Source organism: Gopherus evgoodei, chromosome 15 (genome assembly GCF_007399415.2).
Source record: "Gopherus evgoodei ecotype Sinaloan lineage chromosome 15, rGopEvg1_v1.p, whole genome shotgun sequence".
Classification (NCBI taxonomy): Eukaryota; Metazoa; Chordata; order Testudines; family Testudinidae; genus Gopherus; species Gopherus evgoodei.
Window position 1 is genome coordinate 27,763,823 of NC_044336.1, and position 17,956 is coordinate 27,781,778.

The 17,956-nt window shown below is 43.5% G+C and overlaps 1 protein-coding gene across 2 annotated transcripts in view; it reads right to left on the minus strand.

Annotated features, from left to right (window-relative positions):
• Nucleotides 1-17,956, minus strand: part of RNF213 (ring finger protein 213) — a 91,411-nt gene that overhangs the window by 64,887 nt on the left and 8,568 nt on the right. For both annotated transcript variants that reach the window (XM_030534254.1, XM_030534253.1), the window contains 6 exons: nucleotides 14,968-15,161; nucleotides 9,548-10,270; nucleotides 8,278-8,465; nucleotides 6,751-6,909; nucleotides 4,885-5,078; nucleotides 3,770-4,059 (listed from right to left, as the gene is read on the minus strand). In XM_030534254.1, the coding sequence (XP_030390114.1) occupies nucleotides 3,770-4,059; nucleotides 4,885-5,078; nucleotides 6,751-6,909; nucleotides 8,278-8,465; nucleotides 9,548-10,270; nucleotides 14,968-15,161 (1,748 nt within the window). The remainder of the gene's footprint in view (nucleotides 1-3,769; nucleotides 4,060-4,884; nucleotides 5,079-6,750; nucleotides 6,910-8,277; nucleotides 8,466-9,547; nucleotides 10,271-14,967; nucleotides 15,162-17,956) is intronic.

Consider the following 17,956-nt stretch of genomic DNA (forward strand, 5'->3'; position numbering starts at 1 on the left):
ACCATTGTAGATTGATGACGAAGTGACACCGCTTAGATAAAGCCATCTTCCACACCACCAGAACTGAGCCTTCCAGAGTCTGTCACTCCTAAAGGCGCCACTCAAAGTTTCTATGTCTCAGAACAGAAGAATGGCCACACTGGGTCAGACCAATGGTCACTCTAACCCCATATCCTGTCTTTCAACAGTAGCCGGTGCCAGATGCTTCAGAAGGAGTGAACAGAACAGGGCAATTATTGAGTGATCAATCCCCTGTTTTCCAGTCCACGTTTCTGGCAGTCAGAGGTTTAGGAACACCCAGACATAGGGTTGCATCCCTGATCATCTTAGCTAATAGTCATTAATGGACCTATGCTCCATGAATGTATCAAATTCTTTTTTGAACCCAGTTATACAGCTGCAAGTAAGTTGTTGTTTTTTTTCACACAACGCACAGAAACCTGTGGAAGTCCTAGTCAGTGGATGTTGTGAAGACCAAGACTATAAACAGGGTTCAAAAAAAGAACTAGATAAATTCACAGAAGATAACCATTGATGGACCTATTAGCCAGGATGGGCAGCAATAGTGTCCTTAGCCTCTGTTTGCCAGAAGCTGGGAATGGATCACTTGAGGATTCTCTGTTCTGTTCATTCCCTCTGGCGCACCTGGCATGGGCCACTGTCAGCAGGCAGGGCACTGGGCTAGATGGACCTTTGGTCTGACCCAGTGTGGCCATTCTATGTTCTTATTCCTACCCTGTGTTTGGTATTTACTATCCATGAGAGGACCTTCCTTCTTATCCCATGACTGTTTATTTTGCTTAAGTGTCTTTGGTGTGGGACCTTGTTAAAGACTTCCCAAAGGTCCAAATAGACTATAACCACTGGATCACGTGCTTCTGATGTACTTAAAACACACTTTGCTGTTAGCATTAGGGCATGTCTACACTACAGCCCTAAGTCAACCTATGTTAGGTCAATTTACAGCCACCGCAGTAATTATTGTGGTGGCTGATGTCCACACTACCCTCGAGTAGGTGGTGCGCATCCTCACCGACTGAAGAGGGACAGTGTGGGGTGCCGAAAGCTCTCCACAAAGTTGCCCACCGGGAGCCCAGCACCTCCCCAAATACACACCTCCCCAGCTCTCACCTCCCTGCTCCCGGCAGTTGCCCAGGCTTCTCGACTCCTTGAGCGGGTAGCTTCTGGGCAGTAGCTCAGCTGGGAGTAGGGAGCTGGGGACAGCTGGGCTCTAACATGGAGCATGGAGCTGTGAAATAGACAGATCAGTTGTTGGTTGCCTTGTCAACACAGACACCACGTCACCCAAACTACACCAACATAAGCCCTACATCTCTCGTGGAAGTGGAGTTATGTCAGTGTAATAGGGCACTTACACCGGCAAGACAAGGCTGTAGTGTGAACACTGACATAATCAGGTCGATGTAAGCTGCCTTATGTCAACCTAACTGTGAAATATAGATCAGGCCTTAGTATCTTTTCCTAGTGCTCTTCAAATTCTTTTTTGGCCTGCTTATTTATATTTTTACACTTGACTTGTCAGAGTTTATATTCCTTTCTATTTTCCTCAGCAAGATTTGACTTCTAATTTTTAAAGGATGCATTTTTGTCTCTAAGCTCCTCTTTCACTTTGTTGCTTAGTCATGGTGACATTTTTTTGGTCCTTTTACTGTTTTTTTCATTTGGGGTATGCATATAGTTTGAGCTTCTATTATGGTGTTTTTTTAAAAGTTTCCATGCAGCCTGCAGGCATTTCACTCGTGACTGTTCCTTTTAAATTTCCATTTAACTAACTTCATCTTTTTTTGTGTAGCTCCCCTTTCTGAAGTTAAATGCTACTGTGGTGGGTTTCTTTGGTGTTTCCCTCGCTACAAGGATGTTAAATTTAATTACAATGTGCTCGCTATTACAAGCGGTTCAGTTAGAGTCAAATCTTGGACCAAACCCTGTGTACCACTTAGGACTAAATAAAGAATTGCCTCTCCCCTTGAGGGTTCCAGGACTAGCTGCTCTAAGAAGCAGACATTAATAGTGTCTAGAAATTTTAGTATCAGGGGGTAGCCATGTTAGTCTGGATCTGTAAAAACAGCAAAGAGTCCTGTGGCACCTTATAGACTAACAGACGTATTGGGGACATATCTCCATATTGACTGGGACTATTATAATAAACCCATTATTATTGGGTTTTCTGTTTTTGTAGCCCCCTCTAATCTCCCTGGATATTTCACAGCCATTGTCTCCATTCTGGTCAAGCGGTCGCTCGTATATTTCTGTTGCTCTACTCTGATTATTCAACCATGGAATTTCTATCCACAGAGAATCTATGGAACAGTTTGATTCGTTTAAGATTTTTACTTTCTCACATATAGTGTAACACCCCCATGAGCACAACCTACTCTATTGTTCCTATATACTTTGTATCCTGATGTATTTTGTCCCATTGATTGTCATCATTCCACCAAGTTTCTTTGATGCCTGTTATATCAATATCCTCATTTAATACCAGGCCCTCAAGTTTGACTTGAAATATTGCTTCACTAGGCATGGAAAAACCGTTCAAGCTTTGGTCTGCTTTTAGGATAAGTGTACATATTTAATTTAAAAAAAAATGCAGCTCAGGCAGCATGTTATCTACCTACCCTCCCTCTGACAAAAAATGGAAGGGCACTGCTAAGCTCTAAAGGAAGCCACCCACATCTAGCCCCTTCATCAGGGGAAAAGAATAAAAAGGGAATACAGATTTGACCCAAATTCCATTCAAATAAATGATTCTTTCCATTTACTCAAGTGGCTTTTGGATTAGGCCTCAGATGGGGAAGGGATCCCAAAGACAGGTGAATGGTGGAAGAAAAAAGTAAGAAGTCATTTTAAAACTACCACTTTCCTAACTCACCAGAAAAAGAAAGTTAAGTACTTGGTTAGAGCCTGGACTCCCCCCAGCCACCTTCCTTGTCTGGAAGATCTGTGGAGGGAGAGCTTTAAACCCTAAAGAGATGGTGAAGTTTTCTATGAAGACTCCTGGTGGCAGATTATGGAGTCCAGAAGGAATCCAGTCCAATCTAGCTCAGTCAGATGTGAGAATTTGAGATACAATATCCTCATAACCCAGAGTGGGTCAGGCTTGGACTAGAAATAAGCACAGAGAAAACGTACCGTGCAAAGAGAGATATGGTAGTAAAGACTTAAAATAAAATGTTTACCAATATTTTTACTCAGGAAATGTCTATATGCAACACTGGCACCTCTCTGAAGCCAATATCTTGTGCTCCAGGACCTTAAAATTTAATTAAAAAAAAAAAAGTGTATCTAGCTGTTATGGTTGCAAAGCTGATCGCACAAACGTGAGCCAAGTGTAATCGACACAGAGATGTCCAAGTCTACAAAGAGCCTGGAACAACAGCTCTGAGATAGGAGTCGTACGGTTTATCTCAGTGTGGTGTTAACTCAGGTGAGCAGTGATGATAATTTAAACATCAACAGTGTTAAAGCCATCCCAGCAAATACCACACCCCATGCTCTGGCTCCGTTTGGTGAGCTAGTATTGGTGCACTAAACCTCATACTGTAACTAAGGCCAAATGTTCAGGGAGTAGGACTTCATGCAACAGGAAATAGAAACAACTCACCCCATCACACAACAGAAAGTTATCCATTACTTCCGCCAGAGGAGGCAAAACAGACTAAGGATCTCAACAGCAAAGTTAAAATTGCATATTAATAACTGAATTTCAACCTCTTCCCCAATACACTGTCAAACGTAATTAGAATACCTGCTTTTCTCCAAACTCTAGCAATGCCCATTCCTTCGGCTCGTTCTCATACACCATTGGCTTCACAGTCACCATGTAAAACTGATGCAACTGGCTGAGAAAGTTCTTCATGTTGATGTCAGTCCATGTGGTAAGGATGCTGAAGATGGTCTCTAGCATAATTTCTGCTGCTATCTGCTTCCCTCTCTCAACACTTTTCTTCCGATCATCCCATCCAACCCAACTCTTAAAGCGTCTCACCAAGCCATCAGGGGGTCTAGTACATACTATATCATCATACTGGTGCCAATCTAATAAAAAATAATAATAATTTAAACAAAACAAAACACATTTAACTTATAAAAGACAAGAAGCAGGTGTTTCAGTTTCTCTGCTGCCTCACATACCTGGTAGCAGACCAGCACAGGACAGGTAGTGCACAGGACACTGGAGTTGGATGAAGGAGACCTAACTAAGTTCTGTTCCCAGCCTGGCCACAGGTCACTTCCCCTCTCTGTGTGTGTTTCCCTTCCCACCCTTTCTTTGACATCGCCATTTAGATTCTAAGCTCTTCCAGGAATCAAGCCTGTCACATCTGGAGTGACAACTTTTTATTGGAATGTTGGCACTTCAACAGCTGTAGCAGACTAGCAATTACGTTTCAATAAATACGACATAGGTACAGATATACATGTGTTAAATGTGAGAATCAGAGGCAATTAAAGAGAAATGATTTATAAATAAATTAATTAATGGAGATATCCTATGTCCTAGAACTGGAAGGGACCTTGAAAGGTCATTGAGTCCAGCCCCCTGCCTCCACTAGCAGGACCAAGTACTGATTTTTGCCCCAGATCCCTAAGTGGCCCCCTCAAGGATTGAACTCACAACCCTGGGTTTAGCAGGCCAATGCTCAAACCACTGAGCTATCCCTCTCCCCACCCCACTAGATGATTTCATCCAAGTCTGTCCTTTCATATTTCTACACAATACTCCAAGCTTTCTCATATGGGTTTTTTGCCTGGTGTCACTGATAAGGCTGATTAACATCAGCATCGCCTGGCAAATAAGACATATCTAAACATGCATAATTATGATGAAGACTAAACAGTCACACACTGTGGAAACCACCTTACCTCCCGAGCTGAGATCATTGGCTATGTATAAAAAGCGATTCACAATCACTCCTTCCAGGCAAGGTTTGTAAATTAATTCATATTCTCCATCCTTGCCACGTGAAATAAAATATTTATAGGGAAATGGTTTATTCATGTTGTCCTTGGAAATAGTCACACAACCCTCAATCAGGAGTCCATGCTCTCCCAGGTCCCTGTTCAATACAAAGCAGCTTAACAAGGGCAGCAAGCTCAGACAATAGACAAGTCAGACATTGGTTGCTCTAGGACTTGCTATCCTCCCCAACTGCCAATTTTTAAAAAGAGAGGAAAGACTTAAAATTATTCCCCTCTTCATTATACGTTTGATATTTTGCCCCAATACCCAACTAAACGGCTGAGGAGGGCACAACTCTGAATTCAGACAATGAGCACATGCACAGTTCCCAGCAACAGAAATTAAATGCAACAACCAGACAGCTCAGATTTGCTCCCTTTTCCCAAATAGGGGCCTCAGTATCGTCAGAGCACAGTGCAGTTTTATGCAGATCACTCAATAGTGGGCTATTATTATTATTTATTTTAGGTATATAAACATATTCACTCGCCTTGCAAATACTTCTGGACTGACCCATAATCAATATATTTCTTTTACATTCTATGGTGCTGGTTTCTTTCCCTCCTTGACTGTGGCTCCCACACATACATACAAGCTCTCTGGGGCAGGGACTGTTTTTGTTCTGTGTTGCACATCTAGCACACTGGGGTCCTGGTCCCCAACCAGGGCTCTTAGGAGCTACGATCATACAAGCAAACAATAAACATCACTCTGAAGTACTTAGGGTTCTCTCTCTCTCACACACACACAATATACAAATTTACAAAAAACTGAAAAGATACAGCACTTAACATTATATATCATGAGCTCTTCAACACACAAGAACACAACTTATTACCACAATTACCATATACCGCAACCTTAACTCTGCTCCTTTCACTGCTCACCCCTACATTATTTTTCTCTAACACTAGTAGTCATAGATGGAGAGGGATGGGGGGTGGGGACGACTAGGTGATTGTGTTGTGAGAGGGTAGTTTGATCAAGACTTGTGTGCAGGAGGATGGTTAAAAGGTGGTGACAGAAGGGTGGCAGCTCTATGGGAAACCGAACAAAAACTACTTAGAAAATTCAAAGGACCTAATTAACTAACTGAAATTCCAAATGGACAGGCCACCTACTTTTTAGGGAAAAGCCAATATTTTAAATTGCCCATTTAAAAAGGTAACCTTAGCTAAAGTGTCTCCATAATAATGATATATACATGGTTTTGGTCTCACCATGCTCAAAGGCCCCACGTCCATGAAAATAAAACCACCACCACAGCAGGTTCATAGGGGAAAAACACACACTTTCCACAGTACTAAATGAAATATTAGCCTAGGTCCACATTTTAAGAGACAAGGCCCTGTTATTATCCTGCTTGAATGTAGCCAAGCCCTATTTCAGATAACAGATCACAGGCCCTTTCTAGACTACGAAAAAAGACATTTTTTGTAAATCAAGTTAGCAAATGTGATTCAGCTAATGTGACTTGAAACATCCCCATCAAGTGTAGACACAGTTTAACACCAACTAACATGACTGTGAAGATGTTAAAAGTGTCTCTATACTAAGTGTGAAGGGGTGCCACAGTTTAAAAGTGAAATTAGCTAAGTACCTTTTTTCCTAGTCCAAACAGGGTTGCAGAAGAAAAATTACAACAGCCAGGGCAGAGACAAAATACCACATCTATGTCTCTTGCTTTCTTGTTATTGTGAGGCAGGTAGTTCAAATAAGAGGCCTGAATTAAAATTAAGCAGTGCTGGAACTTACAGAAAAGTACTTACTTTGTGCAGGTCAATTCACAGATGTTATCCTTCCAATTCAAATATCCAGAAATGCCTTGTGCCCTGATGAACACTTTATGCTGATTAGGATCTAGCTTAAAGTCTTTAGACAATATTGCATGGAAATACACTGTGACACCCTCTCCAAGATTCACCTGACTGTAATGACAGAGAAAATAAAGTTAAAATACTATTTAAATATTTGTGTAATTTAAAAAAAATGAATGCATGAGAGCCAACAGCAGTTTGTTTGTGTGCTTATTTGTAGCCAACTCCATGAATGGCATTAATATCAGTTTCAGTGCAAACTCCTCCCCATCTGGCCAGATATGAAGGCCAATACATAGTATTCTCTGAGCAAAGTGAACATCACATACAAAGATAAAAATTAGGAATAAGAAGTGTTCTTTAGCCAGGTAGTGACAGAGAAGACACTCCTGTAACCTAACTAGTCACTGTCTGATGGGAAACAGTCTGGGATGTAACCTTGGATTACACACCAGCAATTATATACACACATTTTGGATGCAAAATATTGCTCCCATGAAATACAGCAAGACCACTTCTGATGAAGCAGCACCCTCAAAAAACTCTCATACCTCCTATGTTGCTCTGCATCATTCTTGACCCTGACATATTTCTCTTTCCCTCATCTCCTGCTCTCTGCAATCTGCCCACCACCAAACCACGTCTCTGTTTGCCACAGCTTTGACTGTCACTAGTGCATTTGTCCACTCTCACCCTGACAATTGCAATCCCTTCTATCTGGACACCTCAAGTCCCAGCTTTCCAGATTCTTGGATATGAAGAATAATGCTACTGCCCACTCCTTTTCATGTACCAAGAAATCTGACCACAGAACATCACTCCTCAAGCAACTTCATGGGCTCCCTATTGGTTTCATTGAAAAATCCACTTGAAAACCTGCCCTGCTTATTTCAGACTCTCTTCATGGGCCACTTCCTGCCTACCTCACAGACCCTGTCTCTCTCTAATCACCTTCCTGCTAACTCTGCTCATCCAGCAACTGCCTCCTCCCTGTAATCTCAACACTGCTGGTGAGAGAACCTTTCCTCTGTAGCTCCTCCCAGCTGGAACAACCTTCTCGTATCTTTCCACCTCACTGAATCTAAGGGCTGGTCTACAACAGAAAATTAGACTGACCCAGCTATGTCACTCTGAGCAAGGTAGCTAAGCTGACCTAAGTCCCCATGTAGACAGTGCTAGTTTGACAAAAGAATTCTTTGGTCAACCGAGCTACCACCTCTCATGGAGAAGGAACACCTACAGCAATGGGAGAACCCCTCCCCTTGGCGTAACTCCATTGAAGTGCAAAAGCAGAGAAGCCCCACACACAAAAATCAGCACTTGGCTTGCAAAGCTGTGAATAATTCAAACACTAGGAAGCTTTTATTTTAAGCCTAGTCTATGCTGAAACAGAAGAGAACCCATCTACAATTACCCAATAGCAGCTACTGGCTGGTCCTCATTACTTTCAACAGCACTTTAAAAGAGGGCATACTCTACCTTGGCTTAATTCTATTTGCATTGGCTTCCTGATTTTTCTGCTGCTTCTTGTCCTTCTTATTATTGCCTGAAACAGCTGCTGCATAATCTGTGTTAGGAGCTTCAATTGCCTTTGTTTGATTTGTCTTCTTTTCCATTTCTTTGGGTGTTCCCTTTCTTGAGGTTCCTTTGGTTACCGCTTCCATGTTCTGTGACACAAATGCACAGAATGAGTCAAAAGCAATGAACCTCAACGACACGACTTTCATAGAAACCAACCGGATTTGTTCAAGGTGGCATGCGATATCTAAAGTATGATGTTGCATGTCAAACAACTCAATTCAAAACTGATTCAGTTGGGCCTGCGTTTAGTGTTCTGCACCAGGGCTGCGTTCAGTTCCAAAGACTGGTCGGTTTGTCATTCCCCAGGGCCAGAGGAAACGAAGGCAAATCTTCTGACCAACCTAACAGCCAGAGCCGCAAGAGTGCTCTGATCAGGTTTTACATGGAATTGAATGCCATTGTTGACTGGCAGAAGTCACCATGTCATAGGTTCCTGGAGGAAGGGGTATAAAGGAAGAGAAAATATCTGCAATTCAACAGGTCCATTCTGGGACTGAACCCCACATTCAGAGGGGCTGTAAAGCCAGCATAATGAAGCAACACAGGCAATGTATATGCATTTCTGTAGTGTGTGGACTGTGCTGAGCCCTGCTGTGAGATTGGGGAATGGAGGGAGAAGTGGGGACTGGACCACGAGATAAAGTTCAATGCCACGTGTTTTTCAAGTTCTATGGGGAAAAACTGACAGGGATTCTGAGCCATTTAACACCTGTACCCACTTCATTACCAACAGAGAGAAAACTGACAAGAGCAATGCTGAAAATTACACTCGTTTCACTGAATAAAGTTCTGCTCAGAGATAAAGCTGAACCCAATGGGGGGCTTTGGAGAGGGGAGGAGAAGACTTAAGCCCAAGATGGTTTAGTAAATCACCCAGCAATGGAGAGGCACTTGGACTACTGTAGTATAGCTATTCTTGTACTAAGGGCGACTCCTGCACCCCTGGAACTAACCAAAGGTGAACAGAGAAGTTCACAGATGTAAGATACACCTGTGCAAACAGACTGGCAGGATGCTGCAAAGTGCCCCTTACTTCCTCCCTATCTCCTCAGGTTGTTCGACTGGGGTGGCAGAAATGAACAGGCTTCAATTTACTGCAGTAACCATTTCAAAGTTCAAAAGAAGGAAACTTATTCCAACATAATCACATGGTTATTTGGCAGTTTACCTTTGAAACTGGAGCACTTGCTTGCTGCTTGCTCTCTTGTTCGACTTTCCTGCTCTGTGTTGTTTCAGCTTCAGGAAAGGAGACTTTCTTCTTCCAACTCGGATGGTCTACATCAGAATTTGAATCCTTACTCGCAGGTGCTTCCATATTGGAGCAAAACCCTAAGGATACACTCTCTCCCTCTTTGGAAGCCAGTGCATCGCTGTCTCCCCCTGATGTCTGGGTATCTGATCTATTTTCTGAAGGCTGGTCAACTTCAGTGGGGCTGCTCTCACTTTCCTTCTTGTCGGAACCCTTATTTTCTCTGGCCATCTGGCCATCGCTTGGGGAACTTTCATCTTCCATCTTCTCTTCTGCAGCTCTGGAGCCTGCAGGCTGAGCAAGCTCATCATTGATACCATTCTGCACTGCCTGGTGCCTGGTGTCACTGCTGCTGGGATTCTCTTCCACAATCGTCTCTGGACTTTGACCCTCACTTCCCAAGGGGCATAAGGAATGGTCACTTCTAATCGGACTTTCGTTGTTACAGGGAGATGACTCAGCCTCTGCTTTGGCCACGTCATTCTCTTGGATTTGGCTTTCTTGAGCTGGATTTTTTGCATCAGCCAATTCTGAGCTCAAAGGAGAGTCCAGACTACAAGGTGCTGAACTTACAGAGGTCAAAGAGTCCTGCATCCCAGAGTCAGAAGGATTCTTCTTACTCTTATTCCTCTTTCTCTTTTTCTATGTAGGGAAGTAAAACACACACACATCCTTGCTTACTCATAGTGGGGAAATCCTGTATTCACTGTTTCCCTTAACATAGTTGGTATGTCCCCAGTCCCTGTGTCCCCTGTAGGTGGAGACAGAATAACTGGTCCGTCTCTGTCATACTCCAACCCCAGCCCCTAAAACATCCTTGCTTATGCCATCACTTTCTGATTTTAAAGGCAAAGAGAAACAGGAGGGGAAAAAAAATAAAATCCTACCTTAGTTCAGAGAGAAGGAAAATGCTTTGTGTGAGCTACTTAAAACTAAGCGACTCCTAACCAAATTCTAAACTAGGTAACCGCATTTGACCTAACCACTGCTATTTTAAATGGATACCTTAACTCTTCCTGACTTCATGTCCTACACTCTTGCAGGTACAGAACCACTGTTTTATATATATATTCCAGCTCAGAGGCTGCTGCATTTCATGAATGAGGAAGGGAGTCCTGTATCTATGGTTGGTAAAAGTCTTTGGGGGAAAACCATCAGAATGAAAAGTTCTGTATAAAATGTATAATATTATGATGCTCTGAAAAGGACACTGTCTAAGCCTTCCTGCCAGCTTCTCACTTGCTCCATTATTACAGCTGGTTGTATTTACTAGAGTATTTCACTCCTTGGGGAAGGTGAAATCGAGGGTCCAGGCAATGTAAGGAGGGGGCTGTGTGTAGGCAGGAAAGGCTTTTTTCCCCCCTCCCCTTCTTATTGATAAAGAAACCAAATCTGATACAAAACTTCTTAGAACAGTTTTTTGTAGCAGGGTCACTCTCACAAGTATCAAACTAAAGAATTTTACACATTCTGTTCAAGGCCCCCGACTGAGAACACGAAATAAAAGGCTCAGTTTCACAACACACAATAATGGTTCTGGTGAGATGAAAGTGCTTGAAATGCTGGAGCAATGGAAGGGACACACTAGCTGAAAGAGAGTGTGTGATATCTGTGGGTTTCCCTGAAGCCAGGCTCTTCTTGGCTGAGAAGCCTCTTATGACCTCTTCCAAAATAACTGGCTTGCTTCCTCACCCACCTGCCAGTCAAAATTATCAAACCCAGGCCAGATTCACTGTATTTGCTGGTTTTAAACTCAGGCAGGTGGGAAAAAAAACAAAGGTCTTCCCACCTCATGCTTCAGATTGTCACTCCGATGAGCATACAGCTGGGTCGCAGGTAACCAAGCACAAATAACAGCGGGAGAGCAATGGTGAATGTGGACAGTCATGGACAGCTATTACAAAGCACCCTGTTAAGCTGGAGGAGGGAAAACTTAGAGCTATGTGATGAAAGGAGAGAAACAACAAATCCATCCACCTCATTTGCCAGCACAGAGATTGTGACCAGAGACTGGTTCCAGATTCAGAACTATGTATACACAGGAATTACAGAGACACTGGCTCTGTCCAAGGCGTCAGGCAGGGACCATTCAGGAACTGCTGACAGCAGTTATTCAGTTTAATCACTTCAGGCTGGCATCCAGCTGTGGACCCAGAACAGACACCTGTGCTAGTAATTGGGGCTTCAGGGGAATGTGCTTGCTTAGGCTGCTCTGGTAGAGGAACTACCCATGAGAACTACCTGCTGTGGACTTGTAGGAGATGGGCTGCTACCCTCAAATTGGACTGGTTTCTCCTTTCTCCTCTTTCTGGAAAGGGGATTAGCATCATTCAACTCACTCCAGACTACACCGCTTGCAGCTTTTGCTGTCTGTTGAAAAATGGCTTCACTTTCAGAAAGATCAGGAAGTGAGATACAATTGCTAATCAATATTTATCTGTCAGGGTAGGATGAGTAGTACTTTACACTGCAGTGTTATTTGCAGCTTGTGTTTTTAGTTTATGGCATGGGCAATTTTTAATAAAATTATTTATCTATTTTCTCTACTTGAAACAAGTCAAATTTTCCCTGCTGCTCCTTATGAACGTTATCTGGCGAGTGCTTGAGACTTGGGGGCGGGGAGAAAGCATACCCTCTCCAACTACCACTTCGCTCACCAACATGCGACACTGGAGGAGAGACTGTGCAAGGAATCTGGCACCGCAGTCCCTACAGGAACCAAAGTGATCATGGAAATGCATGTATGCAGTGTTGTAGACATGTCGCTCCCATGGATTTATGGCTTATTATGGTAAACCAATCTGTAACTAACACCCATTTTTATCCTATGACTACAGGGGTGTTAACAGAGATGGTGCCCCTAGCCTGTGTTTGCCAGAAGCTGGGAATGGGCGACAGGAGATGGATCACTTGATGATCACCTGTTCTGCTCATTCCCTCTGGGGCACTTAGCTGGCCACTGTCTGAAGATGGGACACTGGGCTAGACAGACCTTTGGTCTGACCCAGTGTGGCCGTTCTTTTGCCAGGTCCAGGTTCCTCAGTGCCCAAGACTGATGGTGAATAATAGAGCTGAAGGGTCAAATGCTGAGTAGCTAAGTTAACAATCGACAGCTAAAAGACTCAAAGATAAAGATAAAGGCTAAAACTCAAAAGAAGAGGAAGAAGTAACAGAATAATAATTCCATGTGGTGGTTTGCCTTCATGGGGCCTGAGCACTATCATGAATATTCATGCCAATGCCAAACCTTCTAAGCCCAAATCTAACTTCCTCACCCACATAGTATTGAAGTGCACTTATTCTATAGCCTAACATATCTATACATATTAATGCCAATTAGCTCATTCTCAGACCTGCCACTTCTTGCCTGAACTGGTTTATGGTTGTTACATCCATGTTCCTGCAGTGTCCCCTATGGTCACTATTTACCACTGAGTTCCGACTCCTACTCTTCAGTAGACATGTCTAAGGGCTTGTCTACATTACGGGCAGCAAGCGATCCAGCAGGGATCGATTTATCACAGCTAGTCTAGAGTTGACGGGAGAGCATCAGCCATTGATTTACTGCAGTGAAGACACCGCGGTAAGTGGATCTAAGTACGTCGACTTCAGCTATGTTATTCACGTAGCTGAAGTTGCGTAACTTAGACACACACACGCGCACGCACACGCTGTAGACCAGGCCTCAGGGGTGACTGTTAGGCCGTTTATCTATGTCAAGGGTCACAAGCCTACTTCACCATACTTATGCTAACTTGCTGAAACCAATCATACAGGATACAGACTTGTAGACTCCTTGCGTTACAGCCAAACACAGAGTAAACTAAACAAAATACAACCAAACGAGCAAAGTAGAAGCTAATAGGCAGGATATAAAAAAGCAAACCAGCAGGCTAGCCCTCTGGATTACACTCCGCATAGGATGAATTTCAGCCTGCGAGTGTATTGCTCTCTGACTGTCACAGAAAGCCCAGGTTTTAAGTGGGCAGTTCACAAGTCTCAGTTAAATTTGTTTAGCTGTTATCATCTTCACTTATCTACACACAAAAATCACACAGCTGGAAGTTACAGATTTAAAAACAACAACAAAACCCAAAACACCCAAACACACGCCAACCACACCATAATAAAATTAGGGAACATACTATACCAGTGACAAAAATGCATAACTGTAGGTATTTCTGCCAAAATTATATTACAAAAATAAGTTCTCTGTTCATCCCTCCACATATATTCTGGTGTATGACATTGCACACAATGGTTTATTGTCTATTGTTGTGTAAGTATTGTTTGTTGTATAATAATTTTGGGCCAACGTTTACCACATGAAGCTCCAATTCTTTGAATGAGATAAGTTACCATAAAATATTAATTAGAATCTAGAAACATTCCGATTATGATAGTAGATGTAAAGTTTCTATGTTCACGAGAGATTTTGTTAACTCACACAAAACTGAAAACAGAGGCATGTTGGGTTTTTTTTAAATGTCTTGGGGATCTCAATTAGAATATTCTGGAATTTAATAAAGCTGTCAGCATTATGAAGTCACCATTAAAGAAAGAGGCAGCTTGAAACAATTTTTTTAAGTCCTCTGCTATAAGTTGTGATAAAAGAGGATTTGAAATCCAAGTAACTCTGAGAATCTGTTTTCCCAAGCATTTAAAGTTTTCAGCAATAGGAGAATCGGACATTAAAGGACTTGTCCACATGAGAAAGGTTTTGCTATACAATACCAGCAAAGAGTGCTATTGCTGGTATAGCTTCTTACACCAGTTCTCTGAAGAAAGTAAGCTATAACATCAAAAGCATTTTTGGCTGGCATAACCATGTCTACCCTAGGGCTTTTGTTGGTATACATATATCAGAAAGATCATACCCCTAAGCAACGTTATTATACTGGCAAAGGTTTCTAGTGCAGACCCAGCCTAATGCAGCAGCATTGGCTGATAAATCCCCTAACAAGCAGCTATTGACTTGGGACAGACAGATTCTTAATCCTGAAGCTTTCCTGTATCATTTATTGATTCTATTATTGCTGGAAACATATTGTTAGGGGAAGCTGTATGATTCAGCATCTCAGCGACATACACTGAGACACCATTTGCTACAAAATTTTTTAAACAAAAATGCAGTTAGTGGTTCCAGATCCTGAGCAAAAAGCATTAGTAATAGGTGCCTCATTCTGTAAATGAGAGAGAAAGCAGAGGAGTTATTTGCTTGGATCATGCTACTCGGCACCCCGTGTCCTTACCCACTCCAATATTGTAGGGAAATGGGAAGATTCCTCAAGGTCTCTGCACAGTACACAGTCTGCACCAGCGCATTCCGACATACTCACTTTCTTCTTTGAGACATCGCTTTGAGTCCCCAAGCTCCGTGACAGCAGCTCTCCTGGCTTTCCCTGTGTTTCTTTGGTCAGTGGTTGTCCATCAGCAGCTGGCACTGAGAAGGCACCCTCTACCTTCAGTTCTCGCCCACTCTCCACTTCCCACTCAGGGACTGGAGCTGGCTTTACATCTCCACTACCTACAACTGAGAAAAAGTTCTCTATTAATTTTACAGTGAGGAAACAAGGAGGAGACAACACGTAATTCTCAACCAGAGTGGGGGAAAGGAAGAAGGGAAATCACAAATGCTGAATAAATGCATGGACTGAGACATGAACATTGCTTCCACACCCCTTTCTGAAGAGAACACTGGAAATAACCTCAGAAGGGAGGAAAGGCACAATTCTCAGCCCTAAACCAAGGTTAAGAGAGAAGGGCCAGTGAAAATGACTCAGCTGGAAGCCCCACTCTGCATCACATTACCAAAACAGCACAAGCTGCTGAATTTATACTGCCAGAAAGGAGATTAGAGAGGGCTGGTCCTGAAAGTATATTTCAGCCCCGAGGCTGAAACTCAAAGCATCCCTTCCTCTGTTCAGTCCAGAAATCCCCTAATCCCCCCACCCCCCCCCTTTTGGCTTCCCATATGCGCCATGGCTTTATGCAACATCATCTTGAGCGGTGCATTCACCATTGTATCATAGATGTTACCAGTTTCCTCCTGCATAATCCTCAGGGCAGGATTGTGGAATGTGAAGTGAGCAGGGCCTTGGTGTGTGCATGTGGGTATGAAAGGCAAAGCCAACAAAGCCCAAGAGCTTATCTAGCCCCATAGAGAACAGGAAGAACGTAAATAAATCACAAGAGTCAAAGCATAAAATCTCCTCCCCCTCCCTCCCAAAAACAACAAAAAGGAAACAAATACAATGCAAAAAAAAAAATCTACAAGTAAAATGGGGGCTTAAATAACAAATGTAATACAGAAGGTGGCCTGCAAAGGAGGTGGGATAGAAATCACAGCTGTGCCCTTGTTCTCTTCTTCATGATGCATGAAAGGGGCCCGAAAGGACCTGAGAAACAATTCCACGTGTGTTTTACATCCCAAACAAGTCCTGTGACTCTGGGCATGGCTACACTGGAGAGTTGCAGCGCTGGTGATGGGGTTACAGCGCTGCAACTCACTCTGTGTCCACACTTGTACAGCCAGTGCTGCAACCAGGGAGTTGCAGTGCTGGCTGTGCTTTGCACCTGGTCTGCTTGGGGTGTAGCGATTCCAGCGCTGGTGATGCAGCGCTGGTCATCAAGTGTGGCCACCAAAAGCGCTATTATTGGCCTCCAGGGTATTAGGAGGTATCCCAGAATTCCTGTCCACAACAAACCGGAAGAATGACTGAACTCCAATCTCCCCGTAGCTACTTAGCTAAAAAACAAACACAGCTGCTCTTTGCTCCAGCGAGTGAGGGAGCGGAGGCAGGAGAATTGCTTTGGAATGTTCACAGCTGTTTTCTTGAGGAGAGAGGGGAGGGGTAGTGTTGAGCAGCTGCTTATATGGTCTAAAGACTATTTAGGAGTGCATAATTTACATTTAGTGAATAAAAGACAGGTGGGGGAAAGGTCAAAACTTTTAAAACGATTGAAGGTAGGCACTGTGTATCTTCCAGTCCTTAGAACTTGCAAGGCAGGGAGCTGACACAGTGTCAGCTCCAAAAATCCACTCTCTCTGTCTCCCCCACGCTCCCTGTCACGCTCCACCCCACCCCCCTCTTTTGAAAAGCACGTTGCAGCCACTTGAACGCTGGGATAGCTGCCCACAATGCACCACTCCCAACAGCACTGCAAATGCTGCAAATGTGGCCACACTGCAGCGCTGGTAGCTGTCAGTGTGGCCACACTGCAGCACTTTCCCTACACAGCTGTACGAACACAGCTGTAACTCCCAGCGCTGCACATCTCCAAGTGTAGCCATACCCTCTGTCTCGGCTGAAAGGCTTGTTCTGTAGGGCACCTACTCTATAGTAGCGTAAGTATCAACTTCAATCTAATCTATTTTGTAATGACTTTATACTAACAAGTATCAGGGGCAGCTGTGTCAGTCTGTAGTCACAAAAACAATGAGGAGTCAGTGGAACCTTAAAGACTAACAGATCTGTTTAGATGTCTTTAAGGTGCCATCGGACTCCTCGTTGTTTTTACATTAACCGGATCTCAAAAGCAGCTTTGAAGCAGTTTTGTCTTTGGGCTTTGTTAGAGCAAGACGACCTTTCACTCTCTTCACCTTGTCAAACCATAGGTGACAGTTCAGTAATTTCTTACTGTGGGTTGTGCGGCCCTATGGCCTGGCCTGTGCTACAGTTAGGTTGATGTAAAGCAGCTTATGTTGACATAACTCTGTAAGTATCTACAGTGAAGTGCAGTTCCCACCAACGTAACTGCCCACTATACCGACTTAATAACGCCACCTGCACAAGAGGCCCAGTGCCTAGGCGGACATCGTTAGTTTGACGCAGTGTCAGTGTAGACGCTGTGTTGCTGACATCGACTGTTGCTGCCTTTCAGAAGACGTCTAACAATGCCCCACACTAACCGTTAAATCGGTGCAAGTGCTCCTGATGAGGACACGCACTACTGACACAAGGAGCGTAGTGTGGACATGCAAAAGCAATTTAATTACTGTGAGGCTGTAAGTCAACGTAACTTAGGTGGACTTAATTTTATAGTGCAGGCTTGCCCTAGGTGTCATTGCTGAAATGTGAGGTTTGAATGAGTAAGGGGCACTGACAATTGTGTAGGTCAAAAGGCAACGGGCTACAAGTCAGGTCCAAGGAAGTGGCTAGGCCTTAAGGTCCAGAGACCCATTTGTCAGTCCCTAACTATTAATCCAGATAAGGAGTTGTAATGGAGTCATCTCCTGTTGTTTCCCTGCTCTCACCTGCTCAGGAGAAAACCAGGATTGTGGCCTCAGACATATGCAGTGGAGAAACGTCCGTTGGAGGGAAGGCC